The 25263-nt window shown below is 41.1% G+C and overlaps 2 protein-coding genes across 4 annotated transcripts in view; one reads left to right on the top strand and one right to left on the bottom strand.

The window, feature by feature from the left end:
* The window catches only part of LOC139637586 (unconventional myosin-VIIa-like), a 37723-nt gene extending 30584 nt beyond the window's left edge, over positions 1–7139 (top strand). For both annotated transcript variants that reach the window (XM_071506400.1, XM_071506399.1), the window contains 13 exons: positions 193–317; positions 680–837; positions 945–1098; positions 1808–1963; positions 2064–2169; positions 2606–2719; positions 3566–3653; positions 4056–4162; positions 4323–4508; positions 4636–4752; positions 4930–5013; positions 5193–5312; positions 6321–7139. In XM_071506400.1, coding sequence (XP_071362501.1) covers positions 193–317; positions 680–837; positions 945–1098; positions 1808–1963; positions 2064–2169; positions 2606–2719; positions 3566–3653; positions 4056–4162; positions 4323–4508; positions 4636–4752; positions 4930–5013; positions 5193–5312; positions 6321–6413 — 1608 coding nt within the window. In that variant the 3' untranslated portion in view covers positions 6414–7139. The remainder of the gene's footprint in view (positions 1–192; positions 318–679; positions 838–944; positions 1099–1807; positions 1964–2063; positions 2170–2605; positions 2720–3565; positions 3654–4055; positions 4163–4322; positions 4509–4635; positions 4753–4929; positions 5014–5192; positions 5313–6320) is intronic.
* A 772-nt stretch (positions 7140–7911) lies between these two features.
* LOC139637588 (glycerophosphodiester phosphodiesterase domain-containing protein 5-like) lies at positions 7912–23242 on the bottom strand. Of its 2 annotated transcripts, none has more exons than XM_071506404.1 (17): positions 23007–23242; positions 22031–22175; positions 21558–21776; positions 20128–20231; positions 18930–19023; positions 17925–17984; positions 16488–16586; positions 16297–16390; positions 15996–16141; positions 15156–15238; positions 13825–13975; positions 13167–13391; positions 12726–12883; positions 12477–12624; positions 11870–11952; positions 11588–11667; positions 7912–10758 (listed from the first exon to the last, which is right to left on the bottom strand). In XM_071506404.1, the coding sequence occupies exons 3-17, from the start codon at positions 21729–21731 to the stop codon at positions 10676–10678; spliced, it is 1782 nt and encodes a 593-aa protein (XP_071362505.1). In that variant the 5' UTR covers positions 21732–21776; positions 22031–22175; positions 23007–23242; the 3' UTR covers positions 7912–10675. The 2 variants fall into 2 exon arrangements, with proteins under 2 accessions (XP_071362505.1, XP_071362504.1); XM_071506403.1 differs by having other exon boundaries at positions 22031–22160.
* Between the last annotated feature and the right edge of the window lie 2021 nt (positions 23243–25263).

Below are 25263 nucleotides of genomic sequence, written 5' to 3'. Positions count from 1 at the left end.
AACAGCGGCTCCAAAGACTCACTACTCTGATCAAACTGTGAAAAATCACCTTTATGTCTCCTGAAGTTCTTCCTCCAAGGCTGCAGCTTGGAGAAGTGTCCACAGCCTTTGCTTTAACAGTCGTACATATGTTTTTATCAGATCTATAGAATAAGTCTCCTCCTTCTCACTCTCTCTCTCTCTCCTCCTCAGGCTCTGGTGACCATGACTCCTGATCAGAGGCGAGAATCCATCGGTTTGTCCCAGATGAACCTCTCTGACCACGAGGACAAAACAAAGGCCTACACGCTGGAGGAATTCTCCTATGACCACTTCAGGTGTTTCCTCTAAGTCTTTACAAACAGATATACAAACATCATTGAGAAAACTTACTTTATATTCATAAGAGTAATTATATTCAGGCCCCTGTGAAGACTGATCTTTTATTAGAAGATTTTTCAATTTCTTTTTTTATTGCAAATTAACTTTTATTAAACTTTACACAACTTCTGATCTGGGTCATGTGATTTTCATCATTATGTGTCAGTTAGCGACCTAGATCTGTGTGGACAGAGTTTTAATGGATCTACTGGTCCTCAGATGATCCACAACATCCACAACCAGCTATTTAAGGTGTTTTTCTGTAACAATGTCATATAGAAGTGTGTGAGTGTTTGACCCCCCTCCTGCGTGTCTCCAGGCCTCCTCCTAAGAGCACTCTGAGCAGGGTGATGATCTCTAAAGCCCGAGGGAAAGAGCGTCTGTGGAGCTGCACCAGGGAGCCTCTCAAACAGCCTCTGCTGAAGAAGGTCCTGGCCCACGAGGAGCTCTCCCAGGAGGCCTGCCTGGCCTTCACAGATATCCTTCAGTGGAGGATGCGTCCACGCGTTACCCTTTAGCTGTGTCCGATGATTTTCTGTTCCTGTTTTTGCATCAGTGGTCGGTGTCCTTAACTGACCCTGTACCTGTGATGAAGTATATGGGCGACTACCCGTCCAAGCGAGCGCGCTCTGTCAACGAGCTCACCGACCAGATCTTTGAAGGAGCGCTGAAGGCCGAGCCACTCAAAGACGAGATCTTCTGTCAGATTCTCAAACAGCTTACTGATAATCACATCAAGTACGTCTGTAACACACACACACGCTTGCTTCATTGTCATTGTAGGTATAATTTATTGTGAATTAAAAACTTTGAATTAGAAACAGGAACAAAAATTACAACTCTCCAGCTCAGCCTGTCGTCGTGTCTTTCATATTTTTATGCCACAGTTTTGATCACTGACTTGTTTTCATCGATCATCATTTGATCATCAGCTTCCTTCACCTTCCACACTGTTTTTCATTCTGACTCTGATCAACACCCAGAGTCAGCTGCACATATTGTAAATATTTGTAGTTTATAAAGGGCGCAACATGACTGTGTTATTGATTTAATAACTTTTTACCAACAGATGTGATCGTACAGAGTTTTTGACCTTTGCATTGACAAAGCGTCTTCTGAGAAACTCATCAAGTTCAAGCCCCTGGTGGCAAATCTGAGTGAGCGAGGATATGAATGTAGATTAGTGAAACTGATACATGGACACGTTCACAAACTGGTTTTCTTTACCCTCAAGTGTTGAAGAATATATGAGACTTCTGCACATGTTTGAGGCTTATGAATTGTTAAAGGTGTTGGTGGATTCAACTAAAGCATTTCGTGTGTGTGTGTGTGTGTGTGTGTGTGTGTGTGTGTGTGTGTGTGTGTGTGTGTGTGTGTGTGTGTGTGTGTGTGTGTGTGTGTGTGTGTGTGTGTGTGTGTGTGTGTGTGTGTGTGTGTGTGTGTGTAGGTACAGTGAGGAGAAGGGCTGGGAGCTGCTGTGGCTCTGCACTGGTTTGTTTCCTCCCAGTAACATCCTGCTGCCTCACGTCCAGAAGTTCCTCCAGGCCAAGAAACACTATCCGCTGGCTCCAGACTGCATGCAGCGGCTACAGAAAGCCTTACGGTTACTAACACACACACACACACACACACACACACACACACTATGAACACTTGAACGCTCTTCTCTGTTCTCATCCCTCCTCTCTTTTTATTTGTTGCAGGAATGGATCGAGAAAGTATCCTCCTCACCTGGTGGAGGTGGAGGCCATCCAGCACAAGACCACTCAGATCTTCCACAAAGTTTATTTCCCCGACGACTCGGACGAGGCGAGTGACGACTCAAATCCGAACAGCATTTCATCACATTAAACTAATGCACTTCAACCAGAAGGAAACACCTCAGGACTCCTTCACTCTTCACCTGAGCAGCTTTATAATCTAATGTAGAGAACAAAGACAATGAGCCTCTTCAGCAGTCTGACAAACACTGCACTGCTAATTACACCAGTTCAATTAGTTTTCACACAGCACCAGGAGACTCATCTGGTTAGTTACACTGTAGTTTCATTATTGATAATTCATTCTTCATAATTACACTATCAATAAAATGTCAATTATGTTTCCTAGTTGGGTGAGAAGATGAGTTTTAATTCATGCTGATAAATCAGATTTCAGCAGCTCCAGGGTTTCATTCTCTCTCTCCTCTGGATATTTCATCTGCTCTGTGAGCGGCTGTGTCAGTTTGTCCTGTTTGTGTTCACAGGTGTTCGAGGTGGAGTCGAGCACCAAAGCCAAAGACTTCTGCCACAACATCTCTGGACGTCTGATGCTCAAATCCTCGGAGGGCTTCAGTCTTTTTGTCAAGATCACTGACAAGGTGAGGAGAGGCTACGGCCGCTGGTCGATTCTGTTCAGTAACTGCAGGAGCTCAGTGGTTCTCTTCAGTAGAAAATGCGACACTAACAAACAGAACAAACCACACAGCTCTGTCTTCATCAGTGACTTCCTGCTGCTGCCGGTGTCACATGACAAATTAAGTTTCTTTCTGATTAGTGACAGTGGAGCAAATGTGACTCATGAAAAGATAATTTCATCTTTTCATCATGTGGAGATGTTAATTATAATTTATTCATTTATTTATTAGAAAGAAGTTGCACGTGTATCTAGAGTCACTGGTGCCTGAGTTTAATTTTCATGCACTGAGGTTAAAAGCAGCAGTTTGACAAAAAAATATCAGCCTGAGGTCCATTTAGTAGCTGTTCCAAGCTTTCTTTTGTATCACATGGTTTTCTTCATCAGATGATGGAAGCCCTGACAGACAAGTGAAAAGTTTATGCCAGGATCATTTCTTCAAGTTTTTCTGAAAAGCAAGTTTTTTTTTGATCTGTATAAACCACTGATTGTTTTCACGGATGAAAAACAAATGAAATAATAAGAAATTAAAAAAATAAAATACTTTTTTTTAATCGCTTGCCTCTCAAGGTTGTTTATACAGATGGAAAAAAAACAAAGAAAACATCACTTGCCTCTCAGGGCTCATTTTCACCGACAAAAGTAAAAAAATAGAAAAATTATCTTGGCAAGAAAAAATGTTGAGTTGCCTTTCAGGGCTTCCATACATGTCTGTTGTATCTGATATTGTGTTTGATTTGGAGAATTTTTTTTTTCCAGCAGCACCATAAAATGCTTTGTAGAGAATATGAGCTTGTGATTGGTTTTCCAGGTGATCAGTGTGCCCGATGGCGACTTCTTCTTCGACTTTGTGAGGCACCTGACCGACTGGATCAAGAAAGCCAGACACGTGAAAGACGGTAAAAAAATCAGCTCGTCTGTAACCTGTTAGCAGACGCCCCCATTTCTGTGCACAGGTCTGAAAATAATGTGGCCAAAAAAAAAAAACAAGAGAACCAGATGTAATTGGTTCAGCAAAGTTATTCATTTGTAAGGAGGAAGATGAGATTAATACAAACAAATAAGTTATATCAAATGTTTTATCAAAGAACCAAATACAACCTAAAGACTCCATATACAGAGTTTCAAACTAACTTTCTGAAACAAAAATGAAAATAAAACCACGGTCCCAGCCACCATCAGGATCAAAACACACCTGTAGCTCTACCGAGCCCAGAACACCCCACAGGCTGGACGGTGCTTTTAGAAAAGGTCAAAGTTCATGTTGTTGTAACGGTCTCCTCTGCGTCTCCGGTCTGCAGGTGTAGTGCCTTCACTGACCTATCAGGTGTTCTTCATGAAGAAGCTGTGGACCAACACCATGCCGGGAAAAGACTCCATGGCCGACTCGATCTTCCACTACTACCAGGTGAGAGGCTCTCAGAAAACGTCCACACAGTCTCACAAGTACAAGAAGAGTCTGAGACACGAGGAGACGAACTGCGTCTCGTCTGGGAAGTGGACGAGATGAGATGGCTGCAGCTGGAGGCAGAGTATTTGATTTAAGATGCTGTGACTTTTCTCTGTAGGAGCTGCCCAAGTATCTGCGAGGCTACCACAAGTGTTCGAGGGAGGAGGTGCACCAGCTGGCAGCGCTGATCTACAGGGTGAAGTTTGACGAGGATAAATCCCACTTTCACAATATCTCCAAAATCCTGAAGGAGCTGGTTCCACAGGACCAGATCCGACATCTGTCCCCCGACGACTGGAAGAGGGTGAGCTGAGATCTGGTTCAGATTTGAGGGCACTGAATGTGTCTGATTAGGGATGAATGTGTGTAAATAACTTAAATGAATGTTCACAGATGTTTTTAACTTGTCGTCGTGTGTTTTTCCTTCTCAGTCCATCTTGTCGCTGTACAACAAGCACGCAGGAAAGACTCGAGAAGACGCCAAACTCTCCCTCCTCAAAATCATTTACAAGTGGCCCACGTTTGGTTCGGCCTTCTTTGAAGTGAAGGTGAAGACGTTACGCCGCAGGAATTAGTTCAGAAATGCTGACGATGAATATTAACTTTTTATCTTCTTCTTCATGTGCAGTGATTAGATCTGTCCTCACTACAGCAAGAACACACAGCACAGCAGCATCAACACCATGTGTGAAGTTTTTAATTACTCTGTCTCATTGTTCCTGCAGCAAACGACTGATCCAAATTACCCAGAAACCCTCCTGATAGCAATCAACAAACATGGAGTCAGTCTGATTGATCCAAAGTCTAAGGTGGGTCCAGATTGATCATATTAGTTTGTTTTCATGATTAATGATCCTTTTGGGAACAAACTTGTTCCCTGTAAAAAATGTTTGACTATTTAAAAATACTATTTTCTGTAAACTAATGCTCAGAGCTGCAGTAGGCAACAGTGAATCTGTGCTTATCTGACTCGTTACTTTTCCTGCAGGACATCCTCACCACTCACCCCTTCACTAAAATCTCCAACTGGAGCAGCGGCAACACGTACTTCCACATCACCATCGGAAACCTGGTCCGAGGCAGCAAACTGCTGTGTGAGACCTCACTGGTGAGTCACTGAATTTACAGCTTTTCACACTGGTCAGAATAACCAGAAAATAAGAGTCTGGGCATCTCGCTTTCAAAATAAGAGTCAGAGTTTAATTAAGTGAAATTAGAGGCTTGAACCAGTTTATCTCTGCTTAAACCGCACAGTGAAAGGTCATTAGTTCCCGTTCTTTGTAGAGTTCAGTTGTTTTGACCATTTTTGCCCAAAAAATGCTGAACTGAATGGACCAGGATCATTTTTGATCATTTTGCCACTGACGCATCTGAGAAAAACTGTCGCACTCATGACAGTGCTGTGATGCTGGGAGGCCCTGCACACTTATAAGGCACCATTATGTTTCAACAGAACTGAGAGACTGAAAATGTGCAAAAAAACATCACGTCTCCTTCCTCTCTACGACGGCAGACTTTCCGCTCCACCTTTGAGTGTAGCCAACACCTCACACTAATTCCTTTCCAGTAGAATTCACCCTTAAATATATACGTATATAGATCTAATGCCGTCATCATAACCTGTGTAGACAGTTCAACAAGGGGCTCAATCAGACGTATAAACCCTGATCCTGAGTCAGAGCTGAAGATCACCCTAAAATCCCTGAAATAACACTACAGGCAGCATGTGATGGTTGTTCCTCTCCTGCCACCACACACACTAAAAACCTCAGATCAGCTGTTTATAGATGGTCAGGTGCCCTCACAGAACTGCTGAGAGAGTATTAAAAAACAAAGAGGATTAAATGATTTCACTTGGCTATTTTCACATTATCTAATAGATATGAAACCATCAGAAACATAATAAACACCTTTCCTCTTCATTTACATGGAGATAAACTGGGGATTTTAGGTAACGAGTGAAAGAAACTATTTTAAAATCTCAGGAAAACTTTGGATCATATTAAAATCACGCAGTTATCTGAAAAAAGCAATAGAGATACATACATCCCAATGAATAAATAAATATGAGTTTAGTACAGTGTGTCTGACCTTTGACCCTCTCCACACCCCTCAGGGCTACAAAATGGACGACCTCCTGACCTCCTACATCAGCCAGATGCTGACGACCATGACCAAACAGCGAAGCTCCCGGGGCAACAGCAAGTGAGCAGACGGCTGGAAAGTCATCGATCACGGTCAATCAATCCTACACACACACACACACACACACACACAGCTGTCCTCATACAGTGTGAACACATGTAAACAAACACACTTTCGTCCCACTGAGGGTTTATTAAGACAGACTGATGGTTGACTGTGACACTGTAATGCCAACGTTTTCATTGATGTTATTATGTATCGGCTCTGTCTTAAAACTCACCTTTTGCCTTTAAATGACCTTTTCCCAACACATTACACAACAATCTGGACTTTTTAAGCTGAATGTGAACTGCTGGTCTCACTCTACAGCTCTGTAGTCTGCATTATATAATCAGAGCTTTCTCACCTTATCATCTTTGTGCTGTAATACAATAAGTACAATAACAAATATAAACAAAAAAGATCTGGAGTCTGAGCCTGAATTTATCAAGCATCTCAGAGGAGGAGATTCTCAGTGAGGCCTTTTTACCTGCTGGTATTTAGATCTAAAGAGCTGAGGTAACGGTACAAGCTGCAGGAGATGGAGGTCAGACAGAGAGACGTTCAGTAGTAACAGCAGCATAAGCTTATTTCAAAATGAAATAACTTTTGGCAAAAACAGTAAAATGCAGCAAACAGTAATAATCACAACCAAACAAACTGCTCGTACAGCTCCTCAGATAGTGTCTAATCCTGAACTCTGTTTAAGAGACACAGTCCAGACCACAAGTTCTTTCTTCTTCAGGCTCTGAGTTTTCCCCACGTGTGAGGGACTGAGAGTTAACAGGAGGTGTAGACGGAAGATAAAGTTCACATTTCCATTCAGAGGTGTTCTAAGTTAAGAAAATTGATAAAATTATTTTTATCTTAGTCCTAAAGGGATGAAATCACTGAGATGCTTGATAAATTCAGGCCTTGGTCTCCAACCTTAAAGAGATCAGGGGCTGTTGAGAGGAGAACGAGCTGGGCCTGAAGCAGCCATGACCAAAATCCTAGATAAACAGGTCTCTCTTGTTGCTTTTTGATTATTTGTCTTGTAAGTAGCTTTATTTTTCAACTGCATCTGTATTTATGCTCCGAGTTGTTCTAAGTTACCAAACCAGTTTAAATTATAGAGTCACTTTTGAATGTGTTTTAGATCCAATCTCTTATAAACCACACCAAAGGTAAAGCATCACTCAAACACAAACCTTCACCTTCATTTGATCAGTTTGACAATTTCAAACTTGGACACACTCCAGAGCTGTGAACAGCTTCGAGTCAATCTGGATTTAAAACTTGCTGCAGGGGGCTGGTGATTTTTTTTTTTTATTGCATTGTTAGTTATGCATGTGCAAGGAAACAGACCATACGTGTGCCACAAAGTTCAAACAGCTGTTTGTATGAGGTGATAGACTGTTTCTAGAACATGACCCTGGGTACTCGAGCTGTAGACGGTGAATGATTTTATCCTCATTTGTCAGTTTTTTTCTAAATATATGAACCATTAGTTTTGATTTTTAAGCACAAAGGAATAATCATAATACTTCTTTGGACCATGTTTATTAAGGAGAAATTGCTTCATCCATGTTGTGACCACATATCCTGATGTAGACATGAATAAACAACATTTTGCAAAGAACATTTCTCTTTAATGCCCTGCTGCGTTCAAGGACTGTGGTTTTAGATTGGACTGACAAGCCAGAGGACAACTCTGCACATTCAGAGACATCAGGAAATGTCTCAATAAAAATATTGTTCTTATTCTGATATGGCACATTAGACTTACATCACTGTGTTCAGACAGAGTGCAAAGCGAATTTCAGAAGCAGGTCGACGTTAAGATGCTCCATGCAAGTTCAAAATGTAAATCTGCAAAATATTCAGGTGTCTACCAGGGATTTATAAATATGTTAATGTACAGAGACGAGAGGAAAAATAAGACTGGAGCAAAATAATAAGATTTCTGTGATTTTTGAGTTCAGTCGGAGGCTGAACTAGACGTAATGCCAGAGCTAACATCTGTGCAGATGCTACAGTCATGAAAAAGAGAGTACACTCTTTGAATTCTATGGTTTTACGTATCAGGACATAATAAAAAATAAAAAAAAATCATCTGGTCCTCACCAGGTCTTAAAATGAGTTAAATACAACCTCAGATGAACAACAACAACACATGAAATATTACACCCTGTCATTTAACAAAAACTAGGCCAAAATGCAGAAGCAGTGTGTGAAAAATTAAGTACATCCTTACTGGTTCCATAGGAATTAAGAGGGTAAGGAGCAGCCAGGAGCTGCTAATGAAATGCCCTTGATTAACTGAGCATCAGCAAGTGTGACCACCTCTATAAAAGCAGGAGTTTGGGCAGTTTGCTGGTCTGGAGCTTTGAGGAGGAAAGACATCAGCAATGATCTTAGAGAAGCAACTGTTGCTGCCCGTCAGTCTGGGAGGGGTTATAAGACCATTTCCAATAACAAGAACAATATGAAGTTCAATCATCCTACAGTGAGAAAGATCATTCACAAGTGGAAAACATTCAAGACAGTTGCCAGACGTCCCAGCAAATCCACACCAGGGTCAGAACATGCAATGCTCACAGAAAAAACCCAAGAGATACATCTCAGACTCTACAGGCCTCCGTTAGCTTGTCAAATGTTAAAGTTCATGACAGTACAATTGGAAAAAGACAGAATAAGTCTGGCTTGTTTGGAAGGGTTGCCAGGAGAACATGGCAGCACGGCTGCATCTGAACAAACCACAAGACTTCTGGAACAATGTTCTCTGGACAGACGAGACCAAAGTGGAGATGTTTGGTCATAATGCAAAGCATCATGTTGGGATAAAACCAAACACAGCATATCAGCAGAAGCGCCTCATACCAACTGTCAACCACGGTGGTGATCTGGGCACCTTGCAGTCAATGAACTCCTCTGAATAACAAAGTATTCCAGAGTCAAATGTGAGGCCATCTGTCCGACAGCTAAAGCTTGGCCGGAACTGGGTCATGCAACAGGACAATGATCCCAAGCACACCAGTAAATCTACAACAGAATAACTGAAAGGAAAGAATCAAGGTGTTGCAGTGGCCCAGTCAAAGTCCAGACCTCAACCCGACTGAAACGCTGTGGCAGAACTTAGAGAGAGCTGTGAATAAACGAAAGCCTGCAAACCTCAATGAACTGAAGCAAGGTGGTAAAGAAGAGTGGTTCAAAATTCCTCCACAACGATGTGAGAGACTGAAGAGGACATAAGAAAATGATTACTTCAAGTCATTGCTGCTGCAGGTTGTTCTACAAGCCATCGAATCACGGGCTGTACTTAGTTTTTCACACATGGCTTCTCCATTTGGCTTCATTTGTGTTAAATTAATGACACAGTGGAATCTGTTGTGTTGTTTTTTTTACCTGAGGTTAGATTTAAATAATTTTAGAACCTGGAAAGGACCAGATGTTTTTTTATAATGTCCTGATATGTAAAAAGCATAGAAGTCAAAGGGGGTTTACTTTCTTTTTCTCGACTGTACATGAGCTTTCTGTGGTGAATAAAGACAAATGGTTCAGCCACAAAGAACAAAAGGTGGAAATTCGCTTTGCTTTCTGACAGTGAAGACACACTGGAAGCAAGTATTGTGTAAATAAGCAGCTTCCACAGTTTATGTGACTTTGTGCCAAGTAGCATTTCTCCTTTTGAAACCCTGGAGGGACGAGGATGATCCACAGATGTTGAGATTTTGGTCAGTCATGTGATTTGAACTTGTCCCAGCAGAAATAAAACTTTCAGTGGGTCTTCACTGTGTCTGAACACACCTTTAGATGGATCCTCTCATTGGCTCTTAGTGGTTTACAGATGTTTTTTTTTTAGGGATAAAACATGAAATAAATCGAAGTTTGTTTCCAACTCAAATTATTAGCACATGATCCCTATAAAATCACAACTGGTCAATTTTACACTTTGGTTTTAACAGGGATCAAAAAAAACAAACAAACATGTAACATGTTAATTAATGAGGTTTACAGATGTTGGTAGATGGCTTGTTATCACAGGACAGACTGAGGTTTGCTAAAATACTGAATATTCCTTTAAAGCTTTCATCAGCTCAGAATAAGGTAAAAGAGGTAAAATCACTTGAACATTCAGTCTGACAAGAAGATTTTTGTGCAGAGTGCTGAGAAAACAGCTACTAACAACGTGAAGGAACGTCTCCATCACTTTATTTCATTAGAACAAAGTGGACTGAGATCTTACAGGTTGGCAGTATGAGGCTCAGTGTTGCCAGGTCGGCTCCTCTCAGAGGCGGACGTCAGTCAATGCTCCGTGACGGTTGCCAGGTTTGGCATCTTCTCTGCTTGTGAAATAGAACTGGACACTGACCATATATCACTCATCTCTGCAAGTGAGGATCAGATTCAAAAACAGTGATAATTAATTTTTTTTTAATTTTTTCATGATGTCAGTGAATAAGAAGAAACATCTGGAAACATAAAAACAACAGTGGTTAAATCTATGATGGGATTAAGGTTCACAGGAAAATATAGTGACAAATAATTTCTCTAATATAAAATATATTGATTTATATTTATATTATTTAATCAGTATTTTAATTATTGATTAGTCTGCACATTATTGTCCAGATTCCCAATTTGCTTTGTAAAATGTCAAATAGTGAAGGTTTGGTGACGTCTTCACGTGTCTAGTTTTGTTTGGCAAACAGTCCAAACATATTTAATTTATTGTAATATTATTTAACAGTTATGACACATTGATTGTTTTATTCAAACTAGGACTGTCACAATATCAGATCTTCACAACATGATCACTGTGGCCAAAGAATTCACAATAACGACATTATCTCAATTACATCTTATATCTTACAGTAATAATTCTGCTATCAGTCAAATTCATCTTTAACTTTGTTTATTGTGCGTTTTGTCTCTTTTTTGGCAAATGAATTGGTCTCAAACACGAGTCTGGGAAGGTGGAGAGAGTCTTTATTTATTTTTTTAAATATCACTGTTGTTAATTCCTGTACATAACTACACTTCATATTCAAACTGTTAATAAAGATGCTCAAATATGATGTAATGGACTTAAAAAGTCACATTTTACTCCTCATCTTTATGAATATTACATCTGTATCACAGCATATGCAGCCTAAATGTCCCAGATGCTGATAAACACACAGTGGAGCAGATGTGTCAGGAAAATGAACAGCTCACCTGTCTTGAACTTGCTGTAAGTGCCGTTGTCCAGGGTGATTTTGCTGCCTGAGCAGAAGGCCAGTCCTCGCTCTCGCCACCTGCCAAGCAAACACAAAATCCACACTGTGACCTCCGACAGCAGCACAGGATGCTTTTATCTCCTCCCACACAGATCAGACCTTTTCAGACTGTCCTGCCTGGGTGAAAAGTCACAGCTACATCTCCAGTGTGTTCAGAAAACAGACAGGTAGGACGTGCTTCTTCACCGTCATTGTGTTTAACTGAGTGTGTGAGATTCACCTGTGAAAAATGAAGGTGATGAGGATCAGAACGAAGGACAGCAAATCAGTGAGAATCCACATCAGGTTGTACTCGTCCGGACTCTGAAAGACAGAGAAGAAACAGTGGAGTGAAGTTAAGTAATGATGAACAAACACAATCTGTTTTAACTGATGACACACAAATTATTGTGTTGTTCTTGTCCGTATTGAAAACATCAAACATTCACATTGTAGGTTGGAAAAAGTGTGTGAACCTGTCGGCAGAAAACCAGCTCATATCAGAGGGTTCGCTCACTTTTTCTTACCACTGTCTTCACACACTCTTAAAACACAACCCAGTTTACATGTGCAGGTAAATAAACAGGTAACAAACAAAAAGGTAACAATGAGAACATGAATGTAGAAACATGTAATTTTTTCCTCAAATTGTTCTCTTGCATAACATTTTGGCACTTTTTACTTTACATCAATAAGATCAAAAGATTTTTTTGGCCCTACTATGATTTCTAAGGTCGAGACTGAACTATGAAAGTGCAGTACTGAATTCTTGAAGCTCTGTTAAACCGTTTCTCACTACTGGAGGTTAAACATGAGAGATGTTGGACTGTGGACAGACTCAGTCTTACCATGAGGAGCAGGGGGGAGCTCATGGTGCTGAGGAGCTGGGGGGAGTTGGTGGTGACCGAGTGGACTCCGCTGCACCAGGCCAGAGAGAAGAGCCACGGCTGGCTGATCACATACAGGTTGGTGGTGATGTTCACAGCCTCGTACTCGCTGCACACGAGTGAGGAGAAAAGCATGTTGAGTTATTAAACACCAGGGGGGGGTCACACATATAAACACACACACACACACACACAGAAGCACAGTGTGACCTGACGAGCTCAGCGGACATGGAGCTGTAGTGCAGGTTCAGTTTGACGATGTTGTTGCTCTGCAGCTCCTCTAGAGGGAGCCGACTTCCAGACGTCTGCTGCAGCTCAGGATCAATTTCCTGCACCAGAGCCCTGAGATCTGATGGCAGCCACAGCACCTGGAGAGAGAGGGTCCACCCCACACACACACACACACACACACACACACACACACACACACACACACACACACACACACACACACACACACACACACACACACACACACACACAGAGTCAATGCTGCGTTAAATTCCAAGATTTTATAATTGAGTGGTGAGATGTTGTGGAATGAAGTAAACTCACAGGTTCTGCTTCAGTAAAAGACAAGAAAACAAGAATTAACTGATCAACAGAAAAACATGCGTCTGTCGGAGTAAAGGAGGCCGTACTGTGTCCCACCTGTGAGGAGTGGATGGAGGACTCGTTCTGGATCACCTCCAGTGTGCGTTGGATCCAGGTGTCTCTGTACGGGTGACCTCTGGGTGGGCGGTAGAGGTCAAAGATCACCAGCTTGTCTGTCTGAGCTGCCAGCTGGAGGAGGGCCTGCAGGCTGCAGACCGACTGGTTTCCCGCTCGCTGTCGCTCCTCTGCTCCCAGAGAACCAGCTGTACCGAACGGGTTGTGCTACAAGAGACCGCCATCAATACCTCATTAATACTGTGATGTAACAGGCCGATATGTTCTGGATCAGCTCACTGATTATTGTGTGGTATCAGTGTAACCAGTTACCAATGTGTTGATCCACATGTGTGTTAAAAACAACCAACATGTGTACATCTCTTTCACCTCTTATTCAATTTCTTTGTGCAGTAACAAGTAAAATAATCATTTGCAACACGTGCAGGTAAATATATTCTAAGGTTTTTCTTTGAATCTGATTTAAAAGTCATCAGTTTGACATATAAAGATCAGCTTGTTTAGGAAAAACCTAAAGATTAGAAGTGTAATATCACATTAGATTAAAAAAAACCAACTGGGACGTTGAAACAGAAGCAGTAATTAAATAAACTCTATAATGAGCGCTGCTGTAGATTTCCTCTGAGGTCATGTGACTCACGGAGAGGAACCAGGCGCCCGCGTTCAGGCTCTCCAGCTCAGCCCAGGTGAACATGGCAGCCGAGGTGTCGGTCCGGTTGGGGAAAACCTCGTGGACGTTGGTGGTTCGTTGCAGGGTGCGGTCATGCATCAGGAAGGGGACCCCATCAAAACTACAACCATGACAGAACAACAGCTTTGTATACATTTAATATATAAAGTCATAAGTCTCAGATCAGAGAAGCTTGTTTCAATATCTGAGTCTCAACTTTCACCCAGCTCCATTTGTTGATTTGGAACAAACACTTAACCACATATTACACAACAACCTCTCAAACCCTGCTTTTATGGTCTGGATTAAAATCAACCTTTGAGATTTCTTTTATATTGTTTTATCAGTTGTTTTTTTTTTTTTTATAACCAGGATCATCTCTTATCTCTTTGATCTTATCTCTTCTTACTTTCTCAGGATGTTATTGCTTTATTGTCTTTTACTGCTTAATCTGTTTTGTTTTCATACCTCCTCTTCTCAAGCACTTTGAGCTACATTTCATGTTATGAAAAAGTGATACATTAATACGTTTATTATTATTATTATTATTATTATTATTATTATTATTATTATTATTATTATTATTAATTATACATACCCAGTATGTGGAAGAAGTACTCAGGTCTTAGTATACTATACGTAGTAACAACACAGTGCAGAAATACTCAGTTACAAATAAAAGTCATGCTTTCAAAGTACAAAAGTATTGGCATCAAAATATACTCAAAGTGCCGAATATATATTATTCAAATGGCCCATTTCAGAATTAAGTGTTATAACTGTTGATAATAACTATTGATGCATAAAAGTGAGTCTCAATTACATCCTGCTGGATCTATAAAGTTTATTTTAAACTATGATTTATTATTACAGTTTATTTGTTGATCTTTTTTCTATTTTTAATGATCAATCTGAATCTGCAACTAAAGCTGTCAAGTAAATGTAAAATGTTTGCTTCTGAATTGTGGTGTAATATATGTATAAAGTAGCAGAACATGTAAATACTGAGGTAAAGTACAAGTGTCTCAGTGCTGTACTATAGTATATAGTAGTTGAGTAAATGTACTTAGATAATTTGCAGGGATGAAAAGTATCTGTTAAACTAAGGAAATTCTCATTAGACAGAGATTCACACCACTATTTCTCTTATACATGATTTATTACTCAGTTTGAAAACAAATAAAATTGTCAGTGAGAGTTTTCCTGCAGAAAAACTACGACACTATCGATCAGTGACGATAAACATTAAAAAGTCAATAATGACCCAAATATAAATGTTTGCCTGTGAGCTGCTGACTGACCTGATGGTGACGTCCGTCTCCAGACCTTTACTTCCAGCCTCCACCGCCTTCTCAAAAGACATCAGCGTGTTTTCTGGAGCGAGCTGCGAACAGAGTTACACAGTAGAGTCACATGCAGGAGGTGCAGCAGCCCGGAGCCGTCGTCAGTGGATGAGGGTGAAATGCAAGTTGCTCTTTGACTCAGAGTAAACATTTTAGTTCAGTTTACAGTTCAGTGTGCAGAGCTGAAGTGGGAGCATCGTGTGTGTGTGTTCGGGCTCCAAACTGTTTAGACAGGAAGGATGTGAGCAGATTTCCTCTATGAAAACACAACACCCACAATGCATCTGAGGAAATATGTCAGAGTACACTGATTTGTTCTGGTTCTTGTCTTGTTTCCTGGGTTAGAAATCTTACATGAAGCAGGAAATTTAGAGAAAAAAAAATGATTTCTCTGCTCTGTCGGGTCATTTTACTTATACGAAAAGTTGCAACTTGCAGATGTTTGACAAATATTAACTGTTCTCATTAAAGCGGAAAAATATTAGTCAGTAAATAAGTCACCTAATCATTTCAGTCATTTTACACATGCTCAGTATTCTCTGGTTTCAGGTTCTCAAATGTGAGAATTTGCTGCTTTTCTTTGTCAAACATGAGAGTAAATTAGAAATATTTAGCTTTTAGACTGTTGGTCGAAAACAACAAAGTGAAGACACCACTGTGAGCTCTGAGAAACTGTGAAAAACATTTGTTACACAATTAAACAAGAAAATAAATCAACAGAATAATCACTGATGAACATGACTGAGTTATGAGCTGTGCAGGAACTGTAACTTATTTAGACGGTCGGTTCCTGCTCACCATGGGGGCTCCTCTGTGGCCGATGAGGGCCGGTGCAGGGCCCAGGGTCCACTCCTCTTTGATACAAGGAGAATACAAACCGAGGGGCACCAAGTAGAGGGCAAGCAGGATGGTCAGGTACACCCCCATGATCAGGCCTCGCCTTACTGAAACACACACAATCAAAACAAACACACAACAGGGTAAGAGGTTTGACTAAAACACTCAGGAGTAGACATTTTAAATTCAGCACAGGAAACAGGTTTGTGGTTGGATATAACGGAGGATTAATTAAATTAAATACACAAACTGTGCACCTCACCTCTGCTGTTCATGCGAAAGAAATGCAAAGCTACTGGCCAAGCCAGCACCGTCATCAGCAAGACTCCACCCACATGTAAATAAGGCGCCGTTACCTGGTCGGGACACAACACGAAATCTGGCATCAGGAAGTGGAAACAACACAAGAGGGAGAGAAAGTGAGGGTTGTTGGGGGGAGAGGAAGAAGGTCACCTGGAAGGAGAGAAGCAACGTCGTCCACTCTTTACTCCACAGGTCGGACAGGACGGCGGTGGCTGCGATGGAGAAGGTCAGGCTCACCAGGATCCCAATCTGACAAAAACAAGACTCGTCATCCATCAGCAGATGACGCATGCATCAAGTTCTACAACCGTGAGAAAACCTCACACTCGCACATCTGTTGTAGAATAATAAACAGAGTCCAGACTGTTACATCTTTTTAGCTTTTCAGGTTCTGAGCTTCAGCAGATTCAGTTTGAATTAAATAAAGTACCAAGTCTCAGCTTCAATCAACGATGAAACAACAATGAAAATATCTAAATAATAAAATAAAAATAAAATATCTATCAGAGGGATATCAAAGGTAGTTAGTTTGCCAGAATCTTGGGGGGAAAAAGCTGTTTTGCACAGGAAAACTAGGAAACAGCAAACAGCTTTATAGATGAAGGAGCACAAGTGTTGAGGATGAGCAGAAAATCATTTGCATGGTGAACAAGAACCCCTTTATGACCGCACAGCAAGTGGAGAATGCTCTCCGGGATGTAGGCGGACATGTTCCAATGATCAGGACCTCAGAGGATGCAGACCCCTGGTGTTCCTCAGAAACAGAAAGGCCGGGCTGCAGTTCCCAGAAACACACAAAACGAAAGAAAAGCTCAACAGAAATGAAAATCAACATTCAGGGTGGCCCAAAGCCGCCGCCACCTCATCTGTCGGGCAAGTACAGCAGCCAATGGGACTGGCTCGCCGCCATTTACTGATGATTTCACTGCTGATGAAGCAACAGGGGGGTGCAGAGGTCTGCAGGAGCATCCTGTGCTCTGATTCAGCCAAATGCATCAAATACATGACCCAACAAAAGCAACTGATTCAGGCTTTGTATCCGGACTAACCATGTTGAAACATCTGTGAAAGACTCGTAAGTCTCTCTCTCTAGCTACAGTTTCCATGTTTCATGTTAACTAGCTGAAGAAAGGTGTGTGTTAAAAATGTTTAGGAAATAAAACAAAGATGTATCTCTAAACCAGTTTCCACCAAGTTCTTATATTTCTAAATCCTGACAATATGCGTTTATCATCATGAGGTTGTGGCAGATAGTTTTCTGCCCACACAACGAATGTTTGTAAACAGGAAACCGACTTCTTTTGGTTCCTGGTGTTTGTATATTTCTCATACTCTGACTCAGCAGGATCAGTGTAGAACAGAAGCACTGTAACCTTTGCTCTCAGTCTGAGCCCAGTAATCATCTGCCAGCGACACTACGGATAAAGTCTGATGTTGTCATTGAGTGTGTGAGCTGAGCGGCAGTCTGTGAAAAGATGTTTCTCCTCAAACACAAGACTCTGGAAATGATCAGTGCAACTTTAAACTTGAAGAAATGAGCCGACTCCACGGTCGGCGGAAGGCGGCGGCGAGGCAGAGAGCAGTTACCTTGTGGCTCCAGTGTAAATGCAGCTTCTGGCCCTCTGACAGCAAGCACACGGCCAGCAGCTGCACAGAGGAACAAGACAGACAGACAGACGGGTTCAACCTGACGAGCCACGCTCTGATTATCTGAGTCGTGGTTTCACAGCAGCATCATCAGTTCACTCCACAGAGCGAGCTTTTCACTGCTTTACATGCATGTTATATTACAAACATGAAGTATCGTGTTCAGGTGCAAAGTTTGACACATCGGGAAGTTTGCTTTTTACTTTTCAGCAGAGAATTAAACAGGAAGATTGATGACACACTGTTTATCACTTAATTAACACATTATATGTCCTTTATTTCATCAATACAAACTGAAATCTACAAGCGACAAATTTCCTGGGAACATTAACCAACCTCAAAGCCAAGAATAACACTGTCAAAAACTGTCTTTTTTTACATTTCGTTGTTTATACGGATTAAATTACAGATTAAATTACATGTTAATTAGTGAGTTTTCGATGTGCTGATAGGCCAGACCAGAGCCAGGCTAGCTGTTTGCCCCTGCTTCCAGTCTTTATGCTAAGCTAAGCTAATCACCTCCAGTCATGTGTGGGATTCTCAGCTACAAAAGGAGTAAGTTTATTTCCCGAATGTCAAACTGTTCCTTAAAGTAAAATGGCCACAACTTAAAATATGAAATATATTAACAGACAAAATGACTGACAACATTAAACAGATACAAAATAAATCAATAAATCAAAGCAGATCTTTATATTTTGTCTCTTAACATCTCAAAATAACACTACTGTACTACTGAGGACCACAAGTGTCATGGAAATAAATAGAAAGCATTTCATACATTTTTATCTAATTGGACACTAAAAACAGGGAAAAAAACAATTAACCCATAAAAATAGAAAAGCTGGATGCACGAACAAGACAAGAGCCAATTTTTCATGAAACCCTGTTAAATCAGAAAACCACATGCGTGTTAAATCCCTGAGCGTTGTGTTAGAGTCTCACCATGAGCGCAGTGATGTAGGTGAAGAAGCCGGCAGCGATCACCAGCAGCACCACAGACCAGGGAAACCAGAAGCCCAAGTTCCCAAAGTTAAACCTGCACACCCAGAGCGAGGTCAGGTAGAAACAGAAAGAGCGTTGGTGACTGACAGTGGAGGACTACAGTGAAAATAACAACAGGCAACAATAACCCAGGTGAGAGAGAGAGAGAGAGACAGTGTTCAAGTGTCAGCAGAGGAGACGAGCTGGAAACTGGTCAGTTTCAAAGAGATGCCAACTCCCAGCTGTTAAATACACCAAACTTATGGGAAATTACATTGGTCAAAGGATCGATTTAACTGTGAGAACAACAGAAAGAATAATACTGACAACACTGCACTGAGTAAACTCTTACTGGCTGAACTCAACAGTTTTTCAGCAGTGCGTCTCTGTGGTTTAGGGCTAAAGATGCTGATCATCGACAGTAATGTCCCCGGTTCAGATCCAGCTGGTGATGTTTGTCGCATCTTCCTCTCCCTCATTTCCCTCTTCGCTTCTTTACTTCAGTTATTTAAGACATTTTTTAAACAAAGATTATAGTATACAGCCCCAATACAGACTGTACGGACTAAAACATGGAATAAAGCTGCAATCATTTTTAAAGTTTGCAGTGTTAGATTATTAACAAACAATTAGATAAGAAGGACAATAACTTCACCAGTTTACTCCAAAATAATTATATATTTTATATGAGTTTTGAATTCAGGGGATTTGCCACCAAAAAGAAGCTTCAATTGCTTCATTATGAGAAGTTGACAAGGAAACTTTTTAATACAGACTTTGCTCCACAGCAGTCAGAGCAGCAGCTGGTCAATCTGTGAGAGGTTTTAGTTCAACGGCCCGAAAGGCTCATTTCACACGGACGTCATTAAACAAGAGACACCTTTGATCAGATTTCTTCTGGAGTAAACCTCGTCATGGCTACAGCCGAGGTTGGATTACCAGCTGTGCAAAGGGCTCCAGGTTTACTGAGCCTCATCTGGTTTGTGTTAAGTTAATGTGAAATGTTTGGGGGCAACGCATTTCCTCTCCTGCTGTATCACCAGCTCTTGGAGGAGGTCTAAGGTTAACACTGTAATGGCTACAGGGATGTTTACGTGCGCAGTGATTACATATGTGCACTTATGGCTGTACGATGAGTGCAAATATTTACTCAACCCACCAGTCAAAGTCATTGTAGTCGTTCTTCGCTTGTCCCCAGAAGTAGAGAAACACCAGCGTTAAGCAGAAAGCCGCCACGAGCAGAGCGAAGCTGGCACCTTCCAGCTGCCGAAGAAACAAAACATCAAAGTTCGATTTTTGTTGCACTGTCTTTTAATACATACTATGGTCTTTTGGGGGGTTTTTTTAAACCACCTTGTTTCCATGGAGATGCAGACTGATCTTTGACCTCTATAGAGAAAGAAGAATTCAAACAGGAAAGCTCTTTACTGGCTTAACTGTGATTGTGAAACCATGGCGCGACCTCAGGACGCCGGGCTCTGGCCTCATTACTGAACCGAAGCCGTTTACCACAGCACCAAATCAGTGATGAAGACATATGAGATTTTAACTGAAGCTTTGTCTTATCTGAAAAACCATTTTACTTTATAAATTGACAGTTAAGTCGATGCAAAGATGCTGAACTACAATAAGTGTGGAAAAGAAAATCGATGAAACGATGAGATGTAATTGCCTCCTCTTCCCTTCGAGGAATCATTACGTTTGACTGTTTTATTGATTTGTTCTGCCTCCTTCCACCCTGCATGAATGATTCATGTTCTCCTACAAGGACTCATTAGCAGGTTGTTTCTGTTTGAATCCTGGTTAAATTATGAAAGACATCTTGTTAATTACAGGGTGTGTAAGACGTGTGAAGCTGAATCTCATGATGTGCATCAGTGAAGCTGAATGCTGTGGTTTCACTGTCTTTAAAAGCCAAAAGGAAACTTTATCCGGTCTTATTTCATTATTAATGCACTCACCTTACTTACCCAGTTTAAATGAATTGATATATGCATACATGCATTGATCAGTGGTTGCCTCAGTGAATTTAATGAGGCACCATTTCTCCACGTTGCTCATAAAAACGATGAATGCCACTCAACACTTGCATCTAGTGATTTTAGTTTTTAATTATTTTTAATGGTAAAATTACCAGAGTCCCCAGAAACAAAAGCAAATAATGGTAACCCTTTACTTTAAGTCTTTTGTTTAGCATTTAAAACATTTATAAATGGTTTATTACATTATAATTACACATTGCTAGTATAGCAAGTATAGCTATGTTAAGTGTGTATTAATGTTATTATGTATCAGAAAATTAGAAAAACCAACAAATAGTCAGATTTTATAAGTTAGTAATAGTGATTCTTGCTTTAAAAAAATGACTTAAACAATGAATAAATCAAGTTAATTATCTCTCAATCAGCCACTTAATTAAACAGCTAATTATTTCAGCTTTTGAGTCCTGGTTGGTTTCTGGCTGTCTGAGGAAATAATGAAGCATAGTGGGAGCTGTGCCCCAGGACGCCGTACCAGGTTAATTCAGACATGATATTCAGACTGGACCAGATGTGTCCAGGGCACCGCGTGCGTTGGATGTTGTCTGACCTTGTTGCAGCAGCAGTCTCCAGGCTGGGTGCAGCTCCTCTCGTAGCGTCTCCACCTGCAGCCGTACAGACCAGCCAGACACGACACTAAAGGCTGGTGCTCGTAACGCCTCAGCAGCTTAGCACGAAGGCCACGCATCTGGCCGAACTGAAGCCGGGACATCGTCGACGCCATGGCTCATACACACCCTGACACAGCCTCCATCCTGCTCACACACACCTGAAAACACAGAAAGCAACTATAAATCTCTAGAGAAATATCAACACGACACTCATATAAAGACTTTACGGCGACATTATGATACACTGGTGCCGTTTGAGCACATTTCCTTGAAACTGATACTGTTTTACATCATAGCTGTGTATGAAAGAACAAATCAAACTGTAACAGAACGAAAACAAAGTTACCAGAAACATTTCCCTGGGAGCTCTGCTGCAGTTCCCAGAGGAGTAAAGTTTCAGATTTACACAGACCTCATCAGTTCGTTCTGTCCTTCACCCCCAGGCTTCTTCAGATATGGCAGCTCTTGTGCAACTCAGGCGTGTTTCAGGAACATTATCTTCTCCGGGGAACAAAGGACACCTCGGCTGGTTGTAATCCTCCCTGTAGGACAGATATCTGTGAATTAAAATCAGTTTTAATGCAGTTGACCTATAATTAACCGCCGTGCATACACATAGTCACTGATATAAGGTGTATGAAGGCAGGTTGTGCAGTTTAAAGCAACAAGGAAAAGCTGGTTTCTAGCAGGATGTGAACTAAAGCCATGACTTACTGCAGTTCATAGATCTGTTATGAGAGATTGTTACTGGATTATCAGTTTTTGTTTTGTCATGTGGTGGCACCTGTTGTACCGAAACAAATGAACTCTCAGAAAAAATTACCAGCTGAATACAGAATAACAATAATATTAATTATTATTATTATTATTATCTGTAATAAAGAAACAATATAAGACCGACATGAAAAGGACAATGTCAGGTGAAATATATCAGTGATGTCAATATATGTATATGACTGACAGTGTGTCAGCTATATTGTACAATCTGACAACAGAACAGGACTAAGGTTTAATAAACTGCAGGTAAATTCCGCATACACATGATCATTAATCGTTCCATGCAACTGGAAAATTAATTTCCAAATCTGGTTTGCAACTTCATTCAGGTCTTGTATCTGAGCCGAATTAAAGATCGGGGTCTAATAAATTGTTAAAAACGGTTATTCAATTATAATCGGTTATCTGCCTTGGAAAATGAGCAAGATAATCTCAAAATGACAGATTTTTACAATAGAGTTCGGTGGTACCCAACGCACAGAAGAAAGAACGGAGCACATAGAGACGCGGTTAGTGCTAAAGCATGAAGCTGATCATCACTGAAAACACGGTGATGCCGAGGCTCTGTTTTTACCACATATAATATTCACATCAACATGTTGTCGTCCTACCTCCAGGCCGGTTCCTCCTCCCGGGGAATGGAAGAGAGGACGCCGCAGTGCGCAGATGTCCCTCGGCTGTCGCTCGGAACAAGTGGCCTCGGTGGATGAGGTCGTGTGAAGTCAACCAGATTCACATGCACAGGCAGAGGAAATGAAAAGTTTTTACACTGGAGCAGAAATTTAACACCTTTGGAAAACATAAACAGACGTATTTAATAACCACAAGAGCATTTTAGCTTTATATCAGCCTCGTTTTCCACTTTAAATGCAAATTATACCGCAGGAGGAAACACAAACACATTAGGTCAATGTTTACTAAATTATGACTCAGTATCCAAATGAATACATCATTTAATTACGAAAGATATATTCAAACTAGCTTCAGTCATATATATGTTGAATATGAAAAAATAATATGAATATTATGTTTATTTTTAAAAATGTTTTATTTTGAAAGTCATCACGGAAATTAGTATATTGCAAATTATTTTCTGCTTTACACTTGTTCCTCTTGATGCCCTACAGCACACCTTGTATCACCGACTGCCACCTGTTGCCACAGTGATGCAAACACATCGTTTCACCAGGTGAGTCCAGGTGAAAAGGATTTTTCTACTTCAAACTACAGCTGCACCTACCATGTGTACATTTTAGGTCCTATTCTCATTGTACAGTGGCTTCAGGAAATATTCACTCTCCTTCACTTTTTGCAACCTTTGTGTTGTAGATTTAATCTTAAATATATAAAATTGCAATGTTTGCTGATCATCCTACTTTAATTTAACCCCTAAGGACAAAGTGAAAACATGTTTACTTTTAATTGTTGATCAGACCCTTAACTCAGTACTTTGTAGAAGCCCCTTCAGCAGCCAGAACAGCTTCCACTCTTCCTAGGTGAGTCTCTGGATCTGGACAGTTTATCTTCAGGTCTCTCCACAGATATTCGATAGGGTTCAGTCTTTGGCTGAGCCACTTGGACAGTCAGAGATTTGTCCTGAAGCCACTTCAGTCGTGGCTGAACCATGAAACCCTCAGTCTCAGGTCATGTGCACTCTGGACGAGGTTGCATTCATCCTTCCCTCACATCTGACCGGTCTCTGTCCCCGACACTGAGCAGCTCCCCCACAGCGTGATGCTCAGACCAAATTCTTTCTCTTTTCCCTGATGGGCTCCTGTTCACCTCCCTGACCACGGCCCCTCTTCCCTGGACACTCAGTTTGGCTGGAGGTGAACTCCTGGTGTTTCCAAACTTCTTCTATTTCACAATTATTGACGTCACTGTGCTCCTGAGAACACTTAAGAAACAGTTTTACACCACTGCCGTGAGCTGTGCTTCAGTGCTTCACCACAGTTTTTCATTACAGGCATGTCGTGTGAATCGTCAGACCACTGATGCTGATGCTGATCGCACCAAAACCTGTCTGGAGCCAAACCATCACATTCGTCCTGCGTCACACTTTACAAGAATCATACAGTAAACAGAGATTAAACTATGATGGTTTGTAGAACAAAACACAAAATGGGAAAAACAATTATATTTACATCATTTCGTAACGTTATAGTCTAATTGTTATTTTCACAGGTTCCAGGATCTTTATTGCTTCTCCCTTTCAAACTTGATCTGTCCACATCCTAGCATTTCAACTTTTACTGTAGTTTGTGAAGAAGACTGCATCAGAAGCAGTTTTTCGTTTTACAGTATAACGACAACAACAAGTAGCTGCAGTCTCAAAAATATAAACTAACAAGCATCAACAGTGTATTTACTGCTGTTCAGTTTGCACTGTGTTATCCTGTATGAGTGGCTGCAGAGAGTGTGAGGTTCACACTGGAAAGTGCAGCAGTAAATTCAACACCAGTCATCATTAGTGGCTTTTCTTCCCTCATGGGACTTTTCTGTAATAAAATTCTGAAGGTCTGAACTTCCCACCAAGTCTTTTACTACTCTAATTACCACGTTAGAATATATGATGCAACCAGAGCAGGAAATGAAGCTGTAGGCCTGAAACCGCATCCTGATAAATAAGCTCAGACTGGATCCCTGTCGTCTTCTGCTTTATACTGGACTCGCTGCGAGCTGTGGTTCTGACGCCACGCTGCTGCTCTGCAAAGTCGCCGCTGCTAGATGCACAACTATTTGAAGTATTTGGATTTTTCTGGATTTCAGCTTCTCTTCGGTCATACACTTTCGTTTTTAACAGGAGGGGGACGGACAGAAGCACAGCTGGCTGGGACGTCTGCTCCACTGGGCTGATCACCGTAACAC

The sequence above is a fragment of the Trachinotus anak genome, unplaced genomic scaffold (genome assembly GCF_046630095.1).
Source record: "Trachinotus anak isolate AG129_WGS33_773 ecotype Australia unplaced genomic scaffold, CSIRO_AGI_Tana_v1 ptg000020l, whole genome shotgun sequence".
Classification (NCBI taxonomy): domain Eukaryota; kingdom Metazoa; phylum Chordata; class Actinopteri; order Carangiformes; family Carangidae; genus Trachinotus; species Trachinotus anak.
Note: the sequence above shows the minus strand (reverse complement) of the source record. Positions and strands in the feature narration are given on the sequence as shown.

Excerpts from the sequence above, each read along its gene's own strand:
- LOC139637588 (XM_071506404.1), bottom strand. The coding sequence starts at position 21,731 with ATGGCGTCGACGATGTCCCGGCTTCAGTTCGGCCAGATGCGTGGCCTT. Across the intron at positions 16,142-16,296 it reads CTTTCGCATGAACAGCAGAG|TAAGGCGAGGCCTGATCATG; the intron begins GTGAGGTGCACA and ends TGTGTGTTTCAG. Across the intron at positions 12,625-12,725 it reads ATGTCCGCTGAGCTCGTCAG|CGAGTACGAGGCTGTGAACA; the intron begins GTCACACTGTGC and ends ACTCGTGTGCAG.